Source organism: Geotrypetes seraphini, chromosome 5 (assembly GCF_902459505.1).
Source record: "Geotrypetes seraphini chromosome 5, aGeoSer1.1, whole genome shotgun sequence".
NCBI classification, from domain to species: domain Eukaryota; kingdom Metazoa; phylum Chordata; class Amphibia; order Gymnophiona; family Dermophiidae; genus Geotrypetes; species Geotrypetes seraphini.
The window spans coordinates 216,645,381-216,662,190 of record NC_047088.1 but is presented as its reverse complement, the minus strand read 5'-3'; the positions used below and the strand labels follow the sequence as shown (position 1 = coordinate 216,662,190).

The 16,810-nt window shown below is 44.8% G+C and overlaps 1 protein-coding gene across 2 annotated transcripts in view; it reads left to right on the top strand.

The window, feature by feature from the left end:
• Positions 1-16,810, top strand: part of GALNT5 (polypeptide N-acetylgalactosaminyltransferase 5) — a 127,511-nt gene that overhangs the window by 85,832 nt on the left and 24,869 nt on the right. For both annotated transcript variants that reach the window (XM_033946142.1, XM_033946144.1), the window contains exons 7-8: positions 1,487-1,604; positions 9,151-9,474. In XM_033946142.1, coding sequence (XP_033802033.1) covers positions 1,487-1,604; positions 9,151-9,474 — 442 coding nt within the window. The remainder of the gene's footprint in view (positions 1-1,486; positions 1,605-9,150; positions 9,475-16,810) is intronic.

Sequence of the window (16,810 nt, the reverse complement as noted above, 5' to 3'; positions counted from 1 at the left end):
GATGCAAAAAACATCGTCTATGAACCTATACCATACTTTGATGTATGTGTACCAGGCTGAGGAATAATAATTTAAAAGACATAATAACCATAAATATGGAGCAGAACCCTTAAATTTATTAAAATATAGAAAGGTGCTAGACAAGAGCAATACTATTATTTCAAACTGATAAGACCAGCTGGTACAGGTCTCTTATAACCAAATCCTCTATCTAGCAAGGCTTCCATTCATACAATTGATAAGATCATATGGTACAGACCTCAGATTAAAAGAGCCATATGCTCAACTGCATTTAATAAACTTCAGTAGTTAAAAAGTACCTTAAATAACACATTTATCAAGGCACTAGAGGATCATTTCTGCCTCACTAAAACCTTTTCCTAGGGCAGTGTATCACACACTAGTGTGCCGTAGCAGATTCCAGGTGTGTCCCGAGACGCCGGTAAGGAGAGGCATTGGTTGACTGCTTGTCTGTCTTTCTGTCTCTCTCCCTGCCCCTGTCCCTGTGTCTTTCTTCCTATCTCCTTCCCTACTTCCCTGTGCAGCAGCCGCAGCATTCCCTTTCCCTCCATTTACCGCGAGAGGAGTCTGCACGGACCGAACAGCCCAAGCCCCAACCAGTGTAACTTTCCGGCAGCTCCTCTCACGATCGCCGCCTTCTCCGATGCAGGAGCAGCTCGTGAGAGGAGCCGCTACAGCATCTTAAGTTAAAACAGAAACTTCAGCCCGGCCTGTAGGTCAGGGGTTTCTCAGGCTGACCGCCACCCGCTGCTGGTGGCTCCGTGCTCGCCCGCTGCAGCCTGCAGCCGCTGACAGCCAGTAGCCGCCACGGCCTTCAGCTGCCGACAGCCGCCACGGCCAACATCCGCCTCAGGGGAAGAGAGAAAGAGAGAGAGATTCGCGCGCATGCGCACTCCTACCTGCGGTACCCTACAGCGCACAGAAAATGGGAGCAAGTGGGAGTGCATATGCGCGGCTTAGGGTTTTATTAGATTAGATTAACCATAAGACACTAAGCAGATTCATGTAACTGTAACATTCTATAAGTTGCTCTTGTTACTTGGCAACACAATTTATCTTTTCTTATATTTTATAGGAAAAATAAAGACCAGCAACTGTGCCTATAGACTTATTTTTTAGTCTTCCTTGCAAACGGTTCCTTTAGCGGTCTTAAAAAAATAACCTCCTTTCTTTTCTTTTTTACTTCATATTGCGTTTTTCTTCTAAAACTTGTGTTGAAAAACAAATAACTAAACTTAACTCTAATTATAACACCTTAAAAGAGCACGTTTCTTAATGCACCTGACAGGGCCATTGTTTCACTCATTAACACTGGCTTCTTCAAGGGTGAAAAATTCCATCATGCTGTCCACTGAGCAACACATTTTGATAGAATGTGTTATGGCTGAGATATATTGTGAATTTCCAATTGTCTAAAAGTCTGAACATTTACATTTAGAAATTAATTATTCCTTTCCTTTCCTAGGTGTCCAGTAATGGCAGGTGGATTATTTTCAATTGACAGAAAGTATTTTTATGAACTGGGAACATATGATTCTGGACTAGATGTATGGGGTGGTGAAAATATGGAACTTTCCTTCAAGGTATTAAAGATATTATACATGTGAAATCAACAATATTTGGATATTCTGAGTTTCTATGTAATACAACATTAATATATTTCTATCATTTATATGCCATACACCAATGTTTCCCAAGTCATTTCTTAGTACTCCTTTACCGGTCAAGTTTTCAGGATATCTACTGTATAGTGAATATGCATGAAAGAGATTCACATGCAATGGAAGCAGTGCATGCAAATGAATCTCATGCATATTCATTGTGGATATCCTGAAATCCTGAATAGGACTGACTTGGGAAACACTGCAATACATCCATTAGTGAAACTTAATATTGAGTGCAAACCTTTAGGGCCCAATTCTATAAACGGTGCCTAGGAACAAGGCACTTGGCTCATGTCAATCTTGAGTTGGGCACTGTTTAAAGAATCACACACAGTGATGCCTAAAGTGGATTTAGGCACCAGTAGGTGTCCTAACCTTAGGCGCACTGTATTTATACCAGAGTTTTCTTGGCCTAAATAAATGCACCTAGGTACCAGCCAGCACCTAAATCCAAAACAGGTGCCTACATGCCAAACATGCCCTTGAACCGTCCCCCCTAACCACACCCACTTTCTATTAGGAGCCTTGGACTAGGCGCCTTCATGAAAATTTTAGGTGTCTACTGAGTTAGGTACCTACCATCCAATTAATTTTAATTTTAGGTGAAATCTGTTTTTTATTAAGCAACAAACTATAACAAGTGCAAACATCAGGCAAAAGCAAATATAGAAAACAGGGCTCCCCTCCCCCAAGAGGACTGGACTCTTATGTCCTCTCAGGTTACAAAACGCCCCACCCCCCTATTCCCCCCCAAAAAGCAGACCCCCCCCCAACCCCTCCCACCCCCCCAGATCAGACAGGTGGAAAGGAATACAACTGCAGTCTATTCAAGATTCGACTACGAACCCGGGGAGACAAACTGTCCAAATAGGGAGTCCAAATATGAACAAAGTCTCTGCTCCGTCGACGAGAGGAAGAAGCCAGCGTGGTCTCCCATCTGAGAAGGTCATTTATTCCTCCAGTACCAGAAGGAGGGAGGGCCATCCGCCAGCCAGAAATTCAATATACACTTTTTCCCCAAAATATAACATTTGCTCAAAAAGTTTATCAAGTTTATTAGGATTTTATATACCGCCTATCAAGGTTATCTAAGCGGTTTTACAATCAGGTACTCAAGCATTTTCCCTCTCTGTCCCGGTGGGCTCACAATCTAGCTAACGTACCTGGGGCTATGGAGGACTGAGTGACTTGCCCAGGGTCACAAGGAGCAGCGCGGGGTTTGAACCCACAACCCCAGGGTGCTGAGGCTGTAGATCCAACCACCACGCCACACAATCCTCCTAGAGTTTCTCAGCAGAGGTATACACAGAAAACAAAGAAAAATGAGCGAATAGCATATGATAGGCAGAGACAGGAACAGAAATCTGCAGGAGACCCTGAAGAAAGGAAGCCAGGGCCCCCCAAAAGCTCTGAATACTCTCACACTCCCAAAGACCATGAAAATAAGAGTTCACCTCCGCATGACAGGTGAGACAGTATTGGGTATCGACACATCCCATCCCATATGGTAGGCCCGGCTCTGGGAGGCATACGCTCTCAACAAGGTCCTGAAGTGGCACTCTCGAAGCTCCGCACTATGTACCAAAGTAGGGATACGGCGAATAGCCCGAAGCAAAAAACCCACCTCGAGCTTCCGCCCCAAATCCCTCTGCCAAGCCCGCAACACCAAGGCAAAGTCCCGCGGAGGCCCAAGAGCCCCAAGCTGTTTATGATATAAGGAGTCCGAGATCCCCAAGTCATGGTCCTCCCCCCCCCTCCAAAAAGGCGCAAAAACTAATCCCAAAATCCAAAGAAAGAGAACTCTGAGGAAGGGACTGCACATAATGCCGCAATTGACAATGAGCAAAGAGAAGACCCGAAGAAGGCAAACCGCAACGCAACAACTCATCGCAAGAGAGGAGCGTCCCATCACCCCACATCATATGAAAAAGAAACTCGAACCCTCGAGCCCGCCAGCACCCGAAGATAGAGGGAAGTAGCCCTGGGAGAAACGAAAGATTACCAGTCAGAGGCAGTAACACACTAACATGAGGATCCTGCCGCCAAAAAGGCAGCACCCGTCGCCACACTTTCCAAAGGGGGCGCAACCAAACACTACGGCGACAGAAAACTGGCATAGCCGCCAACCGAGACTGCAATAGAGAGAGAAGATGAGAAGGATAATAATAATCTCGCTCCAGGAAAATATCCGTATACATGGCAGTACCCAAGACCCAGTCCCGGATGTGGCGTAAAAGACACGCCTAATTATAAAGAGCAATATCCGGCACCCCAAAACCGCCCCGGCCCCAGGAGCCTACCAGCAACGGCCATCACAACTTACAATTAATTTTAATTTAAGTCAATTATGAGGTGTTAATTGCTTGCTATCAGTGCCAACTAAACTTTAAAAAAAAAAATTAAAATAGGCACCTAGATCAGCTAGGCATACTGATCTAGGCCTAATTTTAAGCATCTTTTATAGAATCTGGGCCTTATTGTTTAATGATAGACAAAGCCAGCATTGATAAATTACAATTTGAATTTTAGATGATCTTAGACTTGCAAAAATTAACTGTTTAAACTAATTTAATTTAATTCATAATAAAAGGGCTATGTACTAAACTGCACTTAACCAGCCTAATACATATTATTTGCTGGATCTCAACAAGATGGCAGCCTCCTCATTTTCATCAGGAAGTGGGAACCCGGATGCCTGAACTACCAGTAGTTTTTCAAGGATGATGGAGTAGCAGGACCCAGTCTTATTTTTTTTTGAAAGAGGTTTAACATCTGCAGCTCAAAGACTTGATGCTGATTTTTGAGAAGTGATAAGGAGAATGCCGAGAGGTGCAATCTTGTTTTCAGGGATTTGGGAAAGATTAATGGAAGACACTTTGGATGAGACAGACATTGTAGTTAACTTTCCTGCAATAAGACGGTTTTGTGAAATTTTGCAGGTATTAACCCTGGATAGGAAATCTAGTTTTAATACCTAAAGAGCCAATTATTTTCTGAACTAATTTGTATTATTGCTGTGTACCTTATTGATGAAACTAATCCAGATGCAAATTGCATTCTGTAGACGTTTTAGTATGTAAATGTTAGATTATACAACACTTTATTGATAATGCACTTTCAGTAGCGAAAACATAGGATTCTGTACAGTAACCATTGCTTCCCATTAGTCATGAATCTGTAGAAGGGTGTCACTTTTCTGAACTCCTCCCTTGCTGCAGTAGAGAACAACTCTCTTCAGTTTTTCCTTCTGCAACCGAACTCAGAAGGTTTGTTCTAATCTGATCTGCTTCTTTTTATTATTTTTGGGTATTTTTGTCATTGGAAATCAAATTTTCTGCATGGCTTCAATGCTCAGAGGTCCCTTTTTGGGCTTACTTCACCAGGAAAGGGACACAGTCCCGTGAGGGTGGACTGCTTCTCCCAGGCCAATCTCCTTGAGTACCTGTGGAGCCAATCTGCTTTGTGTCCTTTCAGGAGCTCAAGGTCCGTTCCCCTGGTAGCTGCTCGGCTGCTGATTTATCAGAGGCTTGAGCACAGGCTGTGGGGCCCCTGTGTAACAACCGTCTGGGTATCAGGGAGCCGGCTGTGAAATTTCTCCTACTGTCACGTCGCATGGACTTTTGGGGGTGGGGGTGGGTCTGTGGTTAGGGGTCCACCTGACTGGCAGACAGCGGACTTGTGATAGCTATCTCTGAGGCAGAAATCCTTTCCATGCAAGCAGGCTAATACAAGCTGACAGTCATCAGAAGTCACAGTGAGTACTCTCATTATTCACTATGGGGAAAATCGGAGAGGGAAGTATGAAAATCTCGGTTTCAAGGATTTCTGGAGTTAAGGTTAGGTTCCCCCACCTCCAAAACCCCTGTTTTGCTATTTTTTGTTTTTCAATTAAGCTCCAATGAACCATTTTCGGTGCAAATTTTCTGGTAATAGCCATCGTGGATTTTTAATTATTATTTTTTAAAATTCAAAGTCCTTATTTCTGCTTCAAAACCCCTTGTTTTGCCTAGAGGGTCATCTGTAATGGATGCCCCATGTCAATCTAGTCTCAATTCCTGTGTTTTTTGCACAGATTTACTGGCTGAGGATTGGCTGTGTTCTTTGTGCCATAGGGCATGAGAAGAAGGAGCAGGAGCTTTGAGCTGAGCCTCTAATCTATCCTCTTGGGCCTTGGAACCCCAGAAAGCCCGGTCTGCGGGGAAGAGATCCCACTCAGAGGCCACAAGCAACAATGGGACAAAATGGAAGCGCGTGGTGGTGGAGGCCCTAATTCCCTAGTCTGAGGTCTTGCATGGGAACTCAAGGCCTCCAGTGCAAGGCTTTTCTGATTTTTGTCAGCCTTTTATGGAAAGCTTACTTAATGGGCCCAGAAAGTGCTGCACTGCCTGCGAGTGCATCAGCTCTGCCCCAAGGGGATCTATCTTCCAAGCAGGCATATCCAGCTCCTAGTATCAGTAACCCTTAGGAGCAGAACTGGAAATATTGGAAGTATCATTACATGCCCTTTATTATCATATTATCACATGGCTCCTCTGCGCATCTGGATGATTTAGGATCCTCAGTTCGTCGCCTTTTCAAATCAGCTTCTATTTCACATGTTATTCCTGACACCCTCTCTGCATTGAAACTTGATGCCCAGCAGCTCTCCTCCTCTCAGTGCTCCATTAAGAGCAGCACTAATGCCCAGGTGACCTTTTTTCTTGCTCATCCAGACATCACCCCCTTAGTCACTGTCCAATGGAAGTTGTCTGAATGCTCTCTAAAGGTGGCCAAAGCTACATCTAAGCTCTTTCCTTTGGCTCCGGACTTCCAACAGCTGTTTTCGCAGCTGAAAGTGGATTCCATAGTAGCTCAAGTGACTAAATGCATCTCCCTTCATAGTGAGAGAAGAGTGATGCTGAAGGATGCACAGGACCGTAAGGTGGATGTGGTCTTTAACAGACAGTCTGAAGTGCTGGCTTTGGGTATCAAAGTTTTAGCAGCTGCCTTCTTCATGACATGGATCTGTCATACAAGATTGCAGGATAGTCCACCTGATTAAGGAGGGAGTGGGTTATATGGCTGATTCTCTTTATGACCTCATCAGAGTCATGAGTAAGGTTTTTGGCTTACTCTTTTTCTGCCCGCCAAATGCTCAGGATCAGACAGTGGACGGGTGACTCATCTTCCAAGGTCACTTTCAGCAGATTACCCTTCAAGGGGCAAATGCTTTTTTGGCAAAGGTTTAGATGACCTCATGGCCAGTTTGATGGATCACCATCCCAAATCCCTCCTAGATAGGGGGGTAGCAGAGGCAATTTTCATATCTCTAAGAGATTTCACCAGTTTGCCTCTAGTTACTCTTCTCAGAGGCCCTTCCATGGGTCCAGTCAGAGATTTGGCAGTAACAGGTGCCAGCAACCCTCGGGTTCCTATGGTGGCTCAGCTACCAAATAGCCACAATGACACCAGGGTGATGGCCACCCCTCCTCACATTTGCAGATGGCTGTTGGCTTTCTGGAGGGAATGTGAACATATTTTGTCAAACCATTGGGTTCTGGACATTATTCGGGAGGGGAACAAGATCAAGTCTAATCGTCCCTCTCAAGATCTGCTCCTCGACCCTCTAGTCAGATGACCAGAAAAGGAGGTCAGGCGACAGTGCAACGACTCTTGAATATTCATTCCTTAGAACCAGTTCTCAAAGAAACATCAGGCTCTGGCATTTACTTCATAGTGCCCAAGAAAGGCACAAAAGGTCCCATGTTTTTCACATGGAGACAGTCTGTTCCATTATAATGGCAGTGGCTCCCAGGGAATTCCTTGCCTCTCTGGATTTAACGGAGGTGTATCTACACATCCCCATCATTCTGATCATAGGAAACATCTGAGATTCCATGTTCTGCAGCATCGCTTCCAGTTTGTGGTGCTCTCTTTTGGTTTGGTCACAGCTCCCCTTGCCTTTACCAAGGTAATGGTGGTTGTAGCAGCCTATTTACGCAAGATGGACATCCAGGTTCATCCTTACCTACAAGATTACCTGATCAGAGCCTCCTCACAACAGGAAAGCCAAGCACATGGTACAGCAGATGGTGAATCTCCTCCAGAACCTGGGTTGGATAGTCAACTTCTGAAAAAGTCACCTTCAGCTGATTCAATGCTTGGAATATCTGGGAGTCCATTTCAACATAGCGTAGGGCCATGTTTTTCTTCCCGAGCCATGCAAACAGAAGCAGATCTTAGAGATCCTGGCTCTTCCAAGCCTCACGCCTGGCATTATCTTCTGGTGCTGGGCTTGATGGCAGCTTCTCTGAAAGTTGTTCCATGGGCAAGAGCTCATATGCAGCCATTCCAGTACTCTCTTCTGTCCAGGTGGTCTCCATAGCACCACTCCCTGTAGATGCAGCTTCCCTAGACTTCGGGGGCAGCTTGTGTTGGTGGCTCCAGGGGGATGCCTTATCAAGGGGCATGCCTCTTAGAGTCAACTCATGGATGACTCTCATGACCAATGCCAACTTGAGCATCTAGGGGGCCCACTGCTGTGGTCTTCCGCTCCAGAGTAAATGGACCCTATCATAAAGTAAGTGGCCCATCAATTGTCTGGAACTGAGAGCCATTCGTTTGGTGTTGAAGGAGTTTCAGTCTTTCCTAACAGGGAAGGCAGACAAAGTATTTTTAGACAAATCCACAGCGCGAAAAGCACTCCCCTATGCCTGGAGGCACAGATGTTGTTCCAGTGGGCGAAGGTTCACTTACAAGCCATTTCAGCTACTCAGTTGCAGGAGTACAAAAAATCCAAGCCAATTTTCTCAGCAGACAGATTCTGGGTCCGGGGGAGTGGTCTCTGTCCTAGAGGGCGTTCACCCTCATTATGTAATGCTGGGAAAGACTGGAAATGAATATCATGGCCACAGTTAAGGACGTGAAGGTAGATCTCTTCTACAGTCAAAGAGCCAAGCAGGGCTGGATGCCCTCATTCAGCTAGTTGCACTTAGGTTGGTTCTTAGCTACTCATGTCCATAATTTGTTGTTCAAAGTTAAATTGTTAAATGTTTATTAATTATTGCTCTTTTATCATAAGTTACAGAGCAGAATAAGTGTTGTTGCTGGGGAAGCTCTCCGTGCCTCTTGTTTTCTTCTGATTTGGTAGAGTTCGATTGCTTTGGTACCAACTGGAGAGGGAGCTGTTCTCTACTGCAGAAGGGGAGGAATTCAGAGGGTGTTTTTTAAAGTGACATCCTTCTGCAAATTTGCAACTAATGGGAATCAACAGTTACTCTACAGAATGCTATGTTGTCTATCTGAAAGAAGATTAGCAAGGTAAGAACCTTATCTTTCATTAATAATTATTCCGTAAACCCCTAATTATCTGTTTCCACTCTCCTTAAAAACTAGTATTACTTTATAAGCCACATGCCTCTAATAATGTGCTGAATTTAAGGTGTTGCACTTTGAGATTCTCATTTTATCATTTATTCTTGATGAGGTTTGGATGTGTGGAGGAGAAATTGAAATCATCCCCTGCTCTAGAGTTGGCCACATCTTCAGAAGTGATAATCCATACAGCTTTCCCAAAGACCGCGTACAAACAGTAGAGAGGAACTTGGTCCGTGTTGCGGAAGTCTGGTTGGATGAATATAAAGAAATTTTTTATGGTCATGGTACCCACCTGCTAATGCTAAGCTCTGGTGTTGAAGACCTAATTCAACAAAAAGAACTCCGAAAGTCTTTAAATTGTAAGAGTTTCAAGTGGTATTTGGAGAATGTTTTCCCAGACATTTATGCTCCCACAGTAAGAGCTAATGGGGTGGTAAGTTTGTTTTATTTATTTATTTGAATTTATCTACATAAAGTTAGAGCTATTGACATCTCTCTTACTTCCTCGTTCTTTTTTTCTGTGTTACCAAGGTATAACAGTGCCACAGATAATAATAATAATAATTTATTTCTTATATACCACCAAAGCCGTAGAAGTTCGAGGTGGTTTACAATAAAGAAGGGCTGGACAATCAGCGAATGGGTACAATCAGAGAAAGGATACAATCAGCAAATACAATCGGTGAATGGGAACAATCAGCAAAATAGATACAATTAATAGATGTAAGTAGGGGAGCTGGTACAATATAAGGGGTCAAGAGTAAGGTGAGCGGGAAGGAAGGAGAAAAGGAGATCTAGGGGGCAAGGGTGGGGTAGGGGTCATGGGCTACAAATCGGTTAAATAGATTAGTTTTTAATAATTTTCTGCAGTTTAGGTAGGATGAGGAGCGTGAGAAAATATTGCACAGCCAGTCATTTAGATGACCTGCTTGGAAGGCTAGAGTTCTGTTCAGATGTCTTTTGTAACGGCAGGCCTTTAGAGTTGGATGGCTGAAGAGATGAGCTTTGCGAGTGGGTCTGGATGGACGATCCATGGTAAAATGGGGGACCATGTTTAGGGGAGCCAAACCATGGATGGATTTGTAGCAGAGGCAGGCAAACTTGAACAGCACTCTTGCTTCCAGGGGTAGCCAGTGGAGTTTTTGGTAGTAGGGAGTAATATGTTCCCATTTTTTCAGCCCAAAGATCAGTCGAATTGCTGAATTTTGGATGATACGTAGTCTTTGAATAGTTTTTTTGAAGGAACCCCAGGTAGATAATGTTGCAGTAGTTGAGTAAGCTCAGGATGGAGGATTGGACCAGTAAGCAGATGTAATTACAGTAGTATTTATGGGGTAGATTATCAAAGGGCTAACTTGATAACTTTTGGAGTAGCTGGTTAAACCTCTGATGTTACAAATTTACCTCCTTTGTGCAGCTACATTTAGCTATCTAAAATCAGTGACCCATTAAATTTAGGCATTCATAAATTGGTAGATCAGAAGCCATTCCCAAGGTGTGCTCTTGACAGAACCAGTTAATGTTTGGGTGATTGGCTAGATGTAGGAAATTTTCAGTTATAAACTGCAGAAGTTATGAGGCTCATAATAATTTAAAAAAAAAGTTCAAAAAGTGGCCTAAATCGGTACTTAGACGATCAAAAGCCAATTTAGGCCTTTACCCTGCCTCTGAACGCCTAGAGCGAAAGAGATGTTTTTGGAGGAGGGGAAAGGGCGTGAGGTGGGCCGACCTAGACTTAATTGTACTGCAACTATAACCAAAAGTTTAACGAGATTGCACAGTCAGAACTTATACATTTTGACTTAGACCAAGTCAAAACAGGTATAAGTTCCAAATAGGAGCTGCTGAACTGATCACAGCTGCTGCGATCAGCTCAGCAGCCTCGGTAATCTGTCCATCCCCCACCGCAGTGATCGCGGCAGGAGAGATGCCAAGGGGGTAGGTCTTCCGGCAGGAGAGCTTGGGCTCCCTCCTGCCGGTATTTTGGGGAGGGGGGTGTAGGTATCAGCAGAAGGGCTTGGGATCCCTCTTGCTGCGATTGCGGGTTCGGGTGGGGGTGCTGGTGGGGGGGGCCTGCCGGTCAGCTGTTAGGGCTTCAGGGGGGATTTAGTGGTTTCCTGCAGGAAGGCATGAGATCCCACCTGCCGGTCCGCTGTTAGGGGTTCAAGGTGAGGGAGTTCTTTCCGGCAAGAGAGATTGGGCATCCCTCCTGCCGGTAATCGCGATGTTCAGGGGGGATCGCGGCAGGACAGATTAGGCATCTCTCCTGCCACGATCCACAGGGAGGGGGGAGTAGGGGACAGTTACAGGATTCTGTAACCGGCGTTGTTTATAACAGAAGCCAGTTACAGAATCCTGCTTTTAGGTGAAGGACTGTCTCCTCCTTTACCTAAAAGGTCTGGTTTTGGACGTTTGAGACTTGGGTGATTTTTTTGGTCGGGAATATGTTGTAGGGATAGACATAGTGGCAGTCTGGGCGATAAGATTGCTGAACGTTTAGGTAGGCCATTCTCAAAAAAAACACCTCATTTTGGACGGGGTTTTTTTTTTTTCTTTAGAATGGTCATTTCCCTGCTGCCTACTTTCAGCGTCTAGTGACTTAGGCCCAAAGGGGACTTAGACGTTGGTTTTTTTTAAATTATGCCCCTCTATGCTTAATATGTCTAAGTAAATTTTAGTCATTACGGTAATCTTAAGTGCTTTTGGTCCATTTCATAATTTGTCATAAGGTTTATTTTACTGAGTGATAAATTCCTCCTAAGAAAACAGCTAAATTTAGTTAGCAATCTTAAGTACATTCTCAAAAACAAAGGTTCTCCTTTTTTCCCCTTTGGTTATGCTTTCCTGTCTTGATTATTGGAGTTCAGAGATTCATAAAGCTTTCTGAAATAGTTTCCATAGAGTATTCACAGCACTGTAAGTTACACCATCCTCCAGTGCTCTAAATCTAAGCAATCGCCACTAGAGGGTACCACAAATCAATTATTTTTTATTTATAGTTAAAATCTGCAAAGTGAAAGAATCCAAGTCTATTGTATTTTTTTTTTTTTTTTTAAATTTATTTATTTATAAATTTTCAAATATAACAATCAAGTATGAACTTGTACAGAAAGCAAGATTCAAGAAATATAGAAACTACATCAAACATAATATATAAAAATTCAAGAAATAAGTTCTATGTATTTTCTTTTGCTAGTTTTGGAAGTATGATTTTAAAATAAGACGCTCCTAATAGCAGACTCCTACCCCTACACGCACACACACTCTCTCTTTCTCCCCCCCCCCTCCACACACACACACATGCACTCTCTCTTTCTTTCTTTATCTCTCTCCATCCCTCCCTCCCTTTACATACACACTTGCGCTCTCTCCCTCCCTCCCTGTACATACACACTCATTCTCTCCTGTATATAGTGAAAATTTTTCAATTTCTGTGCTCCTTTACTCCCACTTTTTATATTTTTCCTTCTCCTGGACTTCTTTTAGTTTCTCTGAAAGTTTTCAAAGAAAATGCTGATGCTGTTTATAAACTGACCAGAAGAGGACAGTATAAAACGGTGTTTGAAATCTCAGGAAAGTTCTAATATACCAAAACTCTTGTTAGCTGGATGCATTTTAAAGCATTTGAATATCTTTACCTGTTACGGAACTGAAACCTTAATTATGACTGCAACAGGTTATCAAAACTGATATTCTTATCTGGACCTGATACATAAAAAATGTACACTAGAGCTGCCATAAGCCTTACTTCTAGAAAAGAGTACTCCTATTCCATACATTTTCTTATGCACTTTTAGCATTTACTTTTCTAACAAGTAATGTGCATATAGAAAGGTACAGAACTTAAGCACAGTAAGGGGCCTTTTACTAAAGTGTGGTAAGATTTTTCACCTACTGTACCCTAACTGCTAAAGCTAAGGTGTGGAATGGAAAGTCTGTGCAGTAAATGCAGGGGTGCGGACCTTATCTATTCTATATTTAACACATAGGGTACACACAACACAGGCCTGTGGACAGCATGGGTGCAGGTGAGCTATCTGCCCAGGTATGGAATGCTGGCCCTTGTGGCCACAGCTCAAAAATAGTAAGAGTCATGATGGTGGTTGTTGCCCCCCCCCCCCCACACACACACACACACACACGGAGCCTCTTTCATATCATCGGATCGAATTCTGCATGTTAAATAATTCAAACAATTTTATCCACACAGTTTGCAAAAAGTCCATTTTAGGGGAAGGTTGGGCATCCAAATGGCAGATGAAATTTGAATTGGACAAATGCAAAGTGATGCACATTGAGAAGAATAATCCAAAACATGCTAGGGTATAACTTAAGAAAAAGAACCAGGTGTCATTGTATACAATATGCTGAAATCTTCCGCCCAGTGTGCGACAGTGACTAATAAAGCAAACAGGATGCTAGTGATTATTAGGAAAGGGATGGTAAATAAAACCAAGAATATTATAATGCCTCTGTTCACTCCATGATGCAGCTTCGTCTTGAGTATTGCGTTCGGTTCAGATCGCCATATCTCAAAAAAGATGTAGCGGAATTAGAAAATGTTCAAAGAAGAACGATCAGAATGATAAAGGGGATGGAACTCCTCTCATTTGAGGAAAGATAAAGAGTTTAGAGTTTCAACTTTGAAAATAGACAGGAGGGGGGTTGTTATGAGGTCTACAAAATTTTGAATGGTGTAGAATAGGAAGAAAATTGCTTTTTTTTTTTTTTTTTTACTCTTTCAAAAATTACAAAGACTAGGGGCACTCAATGAAGTTATATGGAAATATTTTTTCCACTCTATGAATTCTTAAGCTCTGGATCTTGTTGCCAGTTAGCATAACTGGGTTTTCCTGGAGGAAAAGTCTATAGTCTGCACTGCTTGCCCCGGGATTGGTAGAATGGACTATTGTGACTATTTAGGTTTTTACCGGGTACTTGTGACCTGGATTGGACACTGTGAAAGCAGGATACTGGATCTGATGTTCTTACAGGTTGATATTCAAAGCAATTCAAGTGGGCAGGAGAGACTTCTGACCACTTAAATCGTGTTCAGTGGGACAGCGGCCAATGCTCAGTGCCGCTTTACTAGATAGTGTCACTGAATATCAGTACGAGAGAGCAGGGCAGGAGAGAGGAGTTTCAGGGACGGGGCAGGAGAGGAGCCAGCAGCTAAGCAAGTGCTGACACTGAATATTGGCTGGCACCCGCATAGGTTTCAGGTAATGGCTATAGATGTGGGTGCTGTCTCTTAATGCCTGCCACTCCTAAAATGGTCCAATCCCCTGAGTTCAGACTAGAGAGCTGCACGGGAACGGGGATGATGGGAATCCCGCGGGACCCGCGGGGATCCCGCGGGTTCCCCCTTTGGGTCACAGGGATCCCGTGGGGACGCCCCCTAGGGTCGCGGGGATCCCGTGGGGACGCCTCCGAGGGTCGCGGGGTTCCTGCGGGGTTGGATCGCAGCGGGGTTGGTCGAGCCGCGAGGGTAGTCTCCTTCTCCTTACCTGCCCTGTCGCAGCACACATCCGAACGGAAATCTTCCCGATGTCAGCGCTGACGTCGGCGCTGACATCAGGAAGACTTCCAGTCGGCTGTGTGCAGTAGGGAAGGTAGGAAGAAGGCAATGGCGTACGAAAGAGGGGGGAGGGGGCGGTCCGCCCCGGAGAATGTGCACAGCCGGTCAGGTCCCCCGATCGACCGACAACAGGCCCGGCCGACAAATCTCCCTGCCCTGTAGCCGCGAATCTAAATTACCTCTTACAGCAGCTTCACTACTTCAGCTGCTGTAAGAAGGTAATTTAGATTCGCGGCTACAGGACAGGGAGATTTGTCCGACCGGGCCTGTTCTGTTGTCGGTCGGGTGCAAAAGCGCCACAAAGGTGGAGGCAGGGAGGGAGGAAAGGTGGAGTGGAGAAGAAAAGACGCTTAAGGGGGGAGAAGGCCGCTGAAAGTACTGGGGAAGACAAAGGGGTGGAAAAGAACGCTGAAAGGACATGGGGTAAACGGGAGGAAGGGGGTGGGAAGGACCCTGAAAGCACTGGGGAAGACAAAGGGGTGGAGAATGCCACTGAAAGGACATGGGGAAGACAGAGGGGGGAGAAGGCCGCTGAAAGGACATGGGGAAGGCAGAGAGGGGAGAAGGATGCTGCCTGACAGGACATGGGAAAGATGGTGGGGGAGAAGGACACTGAAAGGAAATGGGGAAGAGGGAATGGGAAGAAGACGCTGGCAGGGAAGAAGACAGAGGTGCCAGACTATGGGGGGAGCGGAGGGAAAAAGATGGGTGCCAGACCAATTTGGGAGGGGGGAGAAAGGGAGAGGCACAGTAACAGAGCAAATGGAAGACACAGAGAGAAGAGAGGCAGTGGATGGAAGGAATTGAATGAGAACATGAAGAAAGCAGAAACCAGGCAATAAAGGTAGGAAAAAAATTATTATTTTTTTTTTTTTTTGCTTAAGGATAAAGTAGTATATTAGTTGTGTTGATAAAAATTTATAAACATTAGAGGCTCTGGTAGAAACCCGTTTACAAAGTATGTATTCTTCCCAATTAATATTTCCAAATTAATAAAGTCTTTTTGCTTATTTTTAAATGGGTTTCTACCAGAGCCTTTAATTCAGTAGCCTAATTAAATGAAATAACTATTTCTGTAGTTTATAGGGACAGGCGGGGACGTAGGGGATTCCTCATGGGGACGGGTGGGGACGGAGGGGATTCCTCGCGGGGACGGGTGGGGACGGAGGGATTCCTCGCGGGGACGGGTGGGGACGGGTGGGAGTCCTCACGGGGACGGGTGGGGACGGGTGGGACTTTGGCGGGGACAGGTGGGGACGGGTGGGATTTCTGTCCCCGCGCAACTCTCTAGTTCAGACTCCCCTCCTAACTTCCCTGCAGACCAGATTCCTCCCCCAGCAAGAGATCAGACCCTCCCTCCTGAACACCTTCCTGAGATCGGACTTCACCCTCTAGAGCCGGGTCATTCAGTGGGGTAACCTGAGGAGGAGGGATCCTCATTTGTTCCTGCCCCTATTATTAGGTAGAATGGCTGCTGTGAGTTCTAGTGGACTAAAGGTCTTTCCAAGGAGTGGTTATGAAGGGGTATAGGAATTGACAGGAGGGAGAGAGAGAAACTGACAGATGCACTTATGCGGGTCCTGGCTAAAAGCAAGAGAACTTACAGAGATGCCAAGCTACCCAGTTCCAGGCTGAAGAATTTCAGACAGTCCGGGCTTTGACCACCCCCCGTTCTGATACATTCTGGAAGGTGAAGCACTGATTTAATTGGCAGAATAAGGCACTACAAATTCTACGCTACTTTGGGATGTAAATTCAAAACGAGGACTGTCACAAAATCTCCAGCCTGGAAATGGTAACTTGGCATCTTTGAACTTAAGAGTCATTCGGTTAAGAAAATAGTTTATTCTGCCATGGGATTGGTAGTATTGGCATCTTGAAGTGAATTAGACCACCTAATATGCATCCAACTGCAGTGTTAACAGGCAGTGATTTCTGCAAAAGGTATTTTTTTGGCACATTTACCCCCTCTTTTACGAAACGGCGCTAGCAGTCTCTAGCGCGGGGAGCCGAGCTGAATGGCCCACACTGCTCCCAACGCGCAAAGGAATGTAAATTTAAGAGGCATTTCTATAACTGGATGTCTTCAATGAGGTGACTGGAGGGCAGACTAGAGAGTTGCGCGGGGACAGAAATCCCACCCGTCCCCGCCAAAATCCCACCCATCCCCACCCGTCCCCGTGAGGAATCC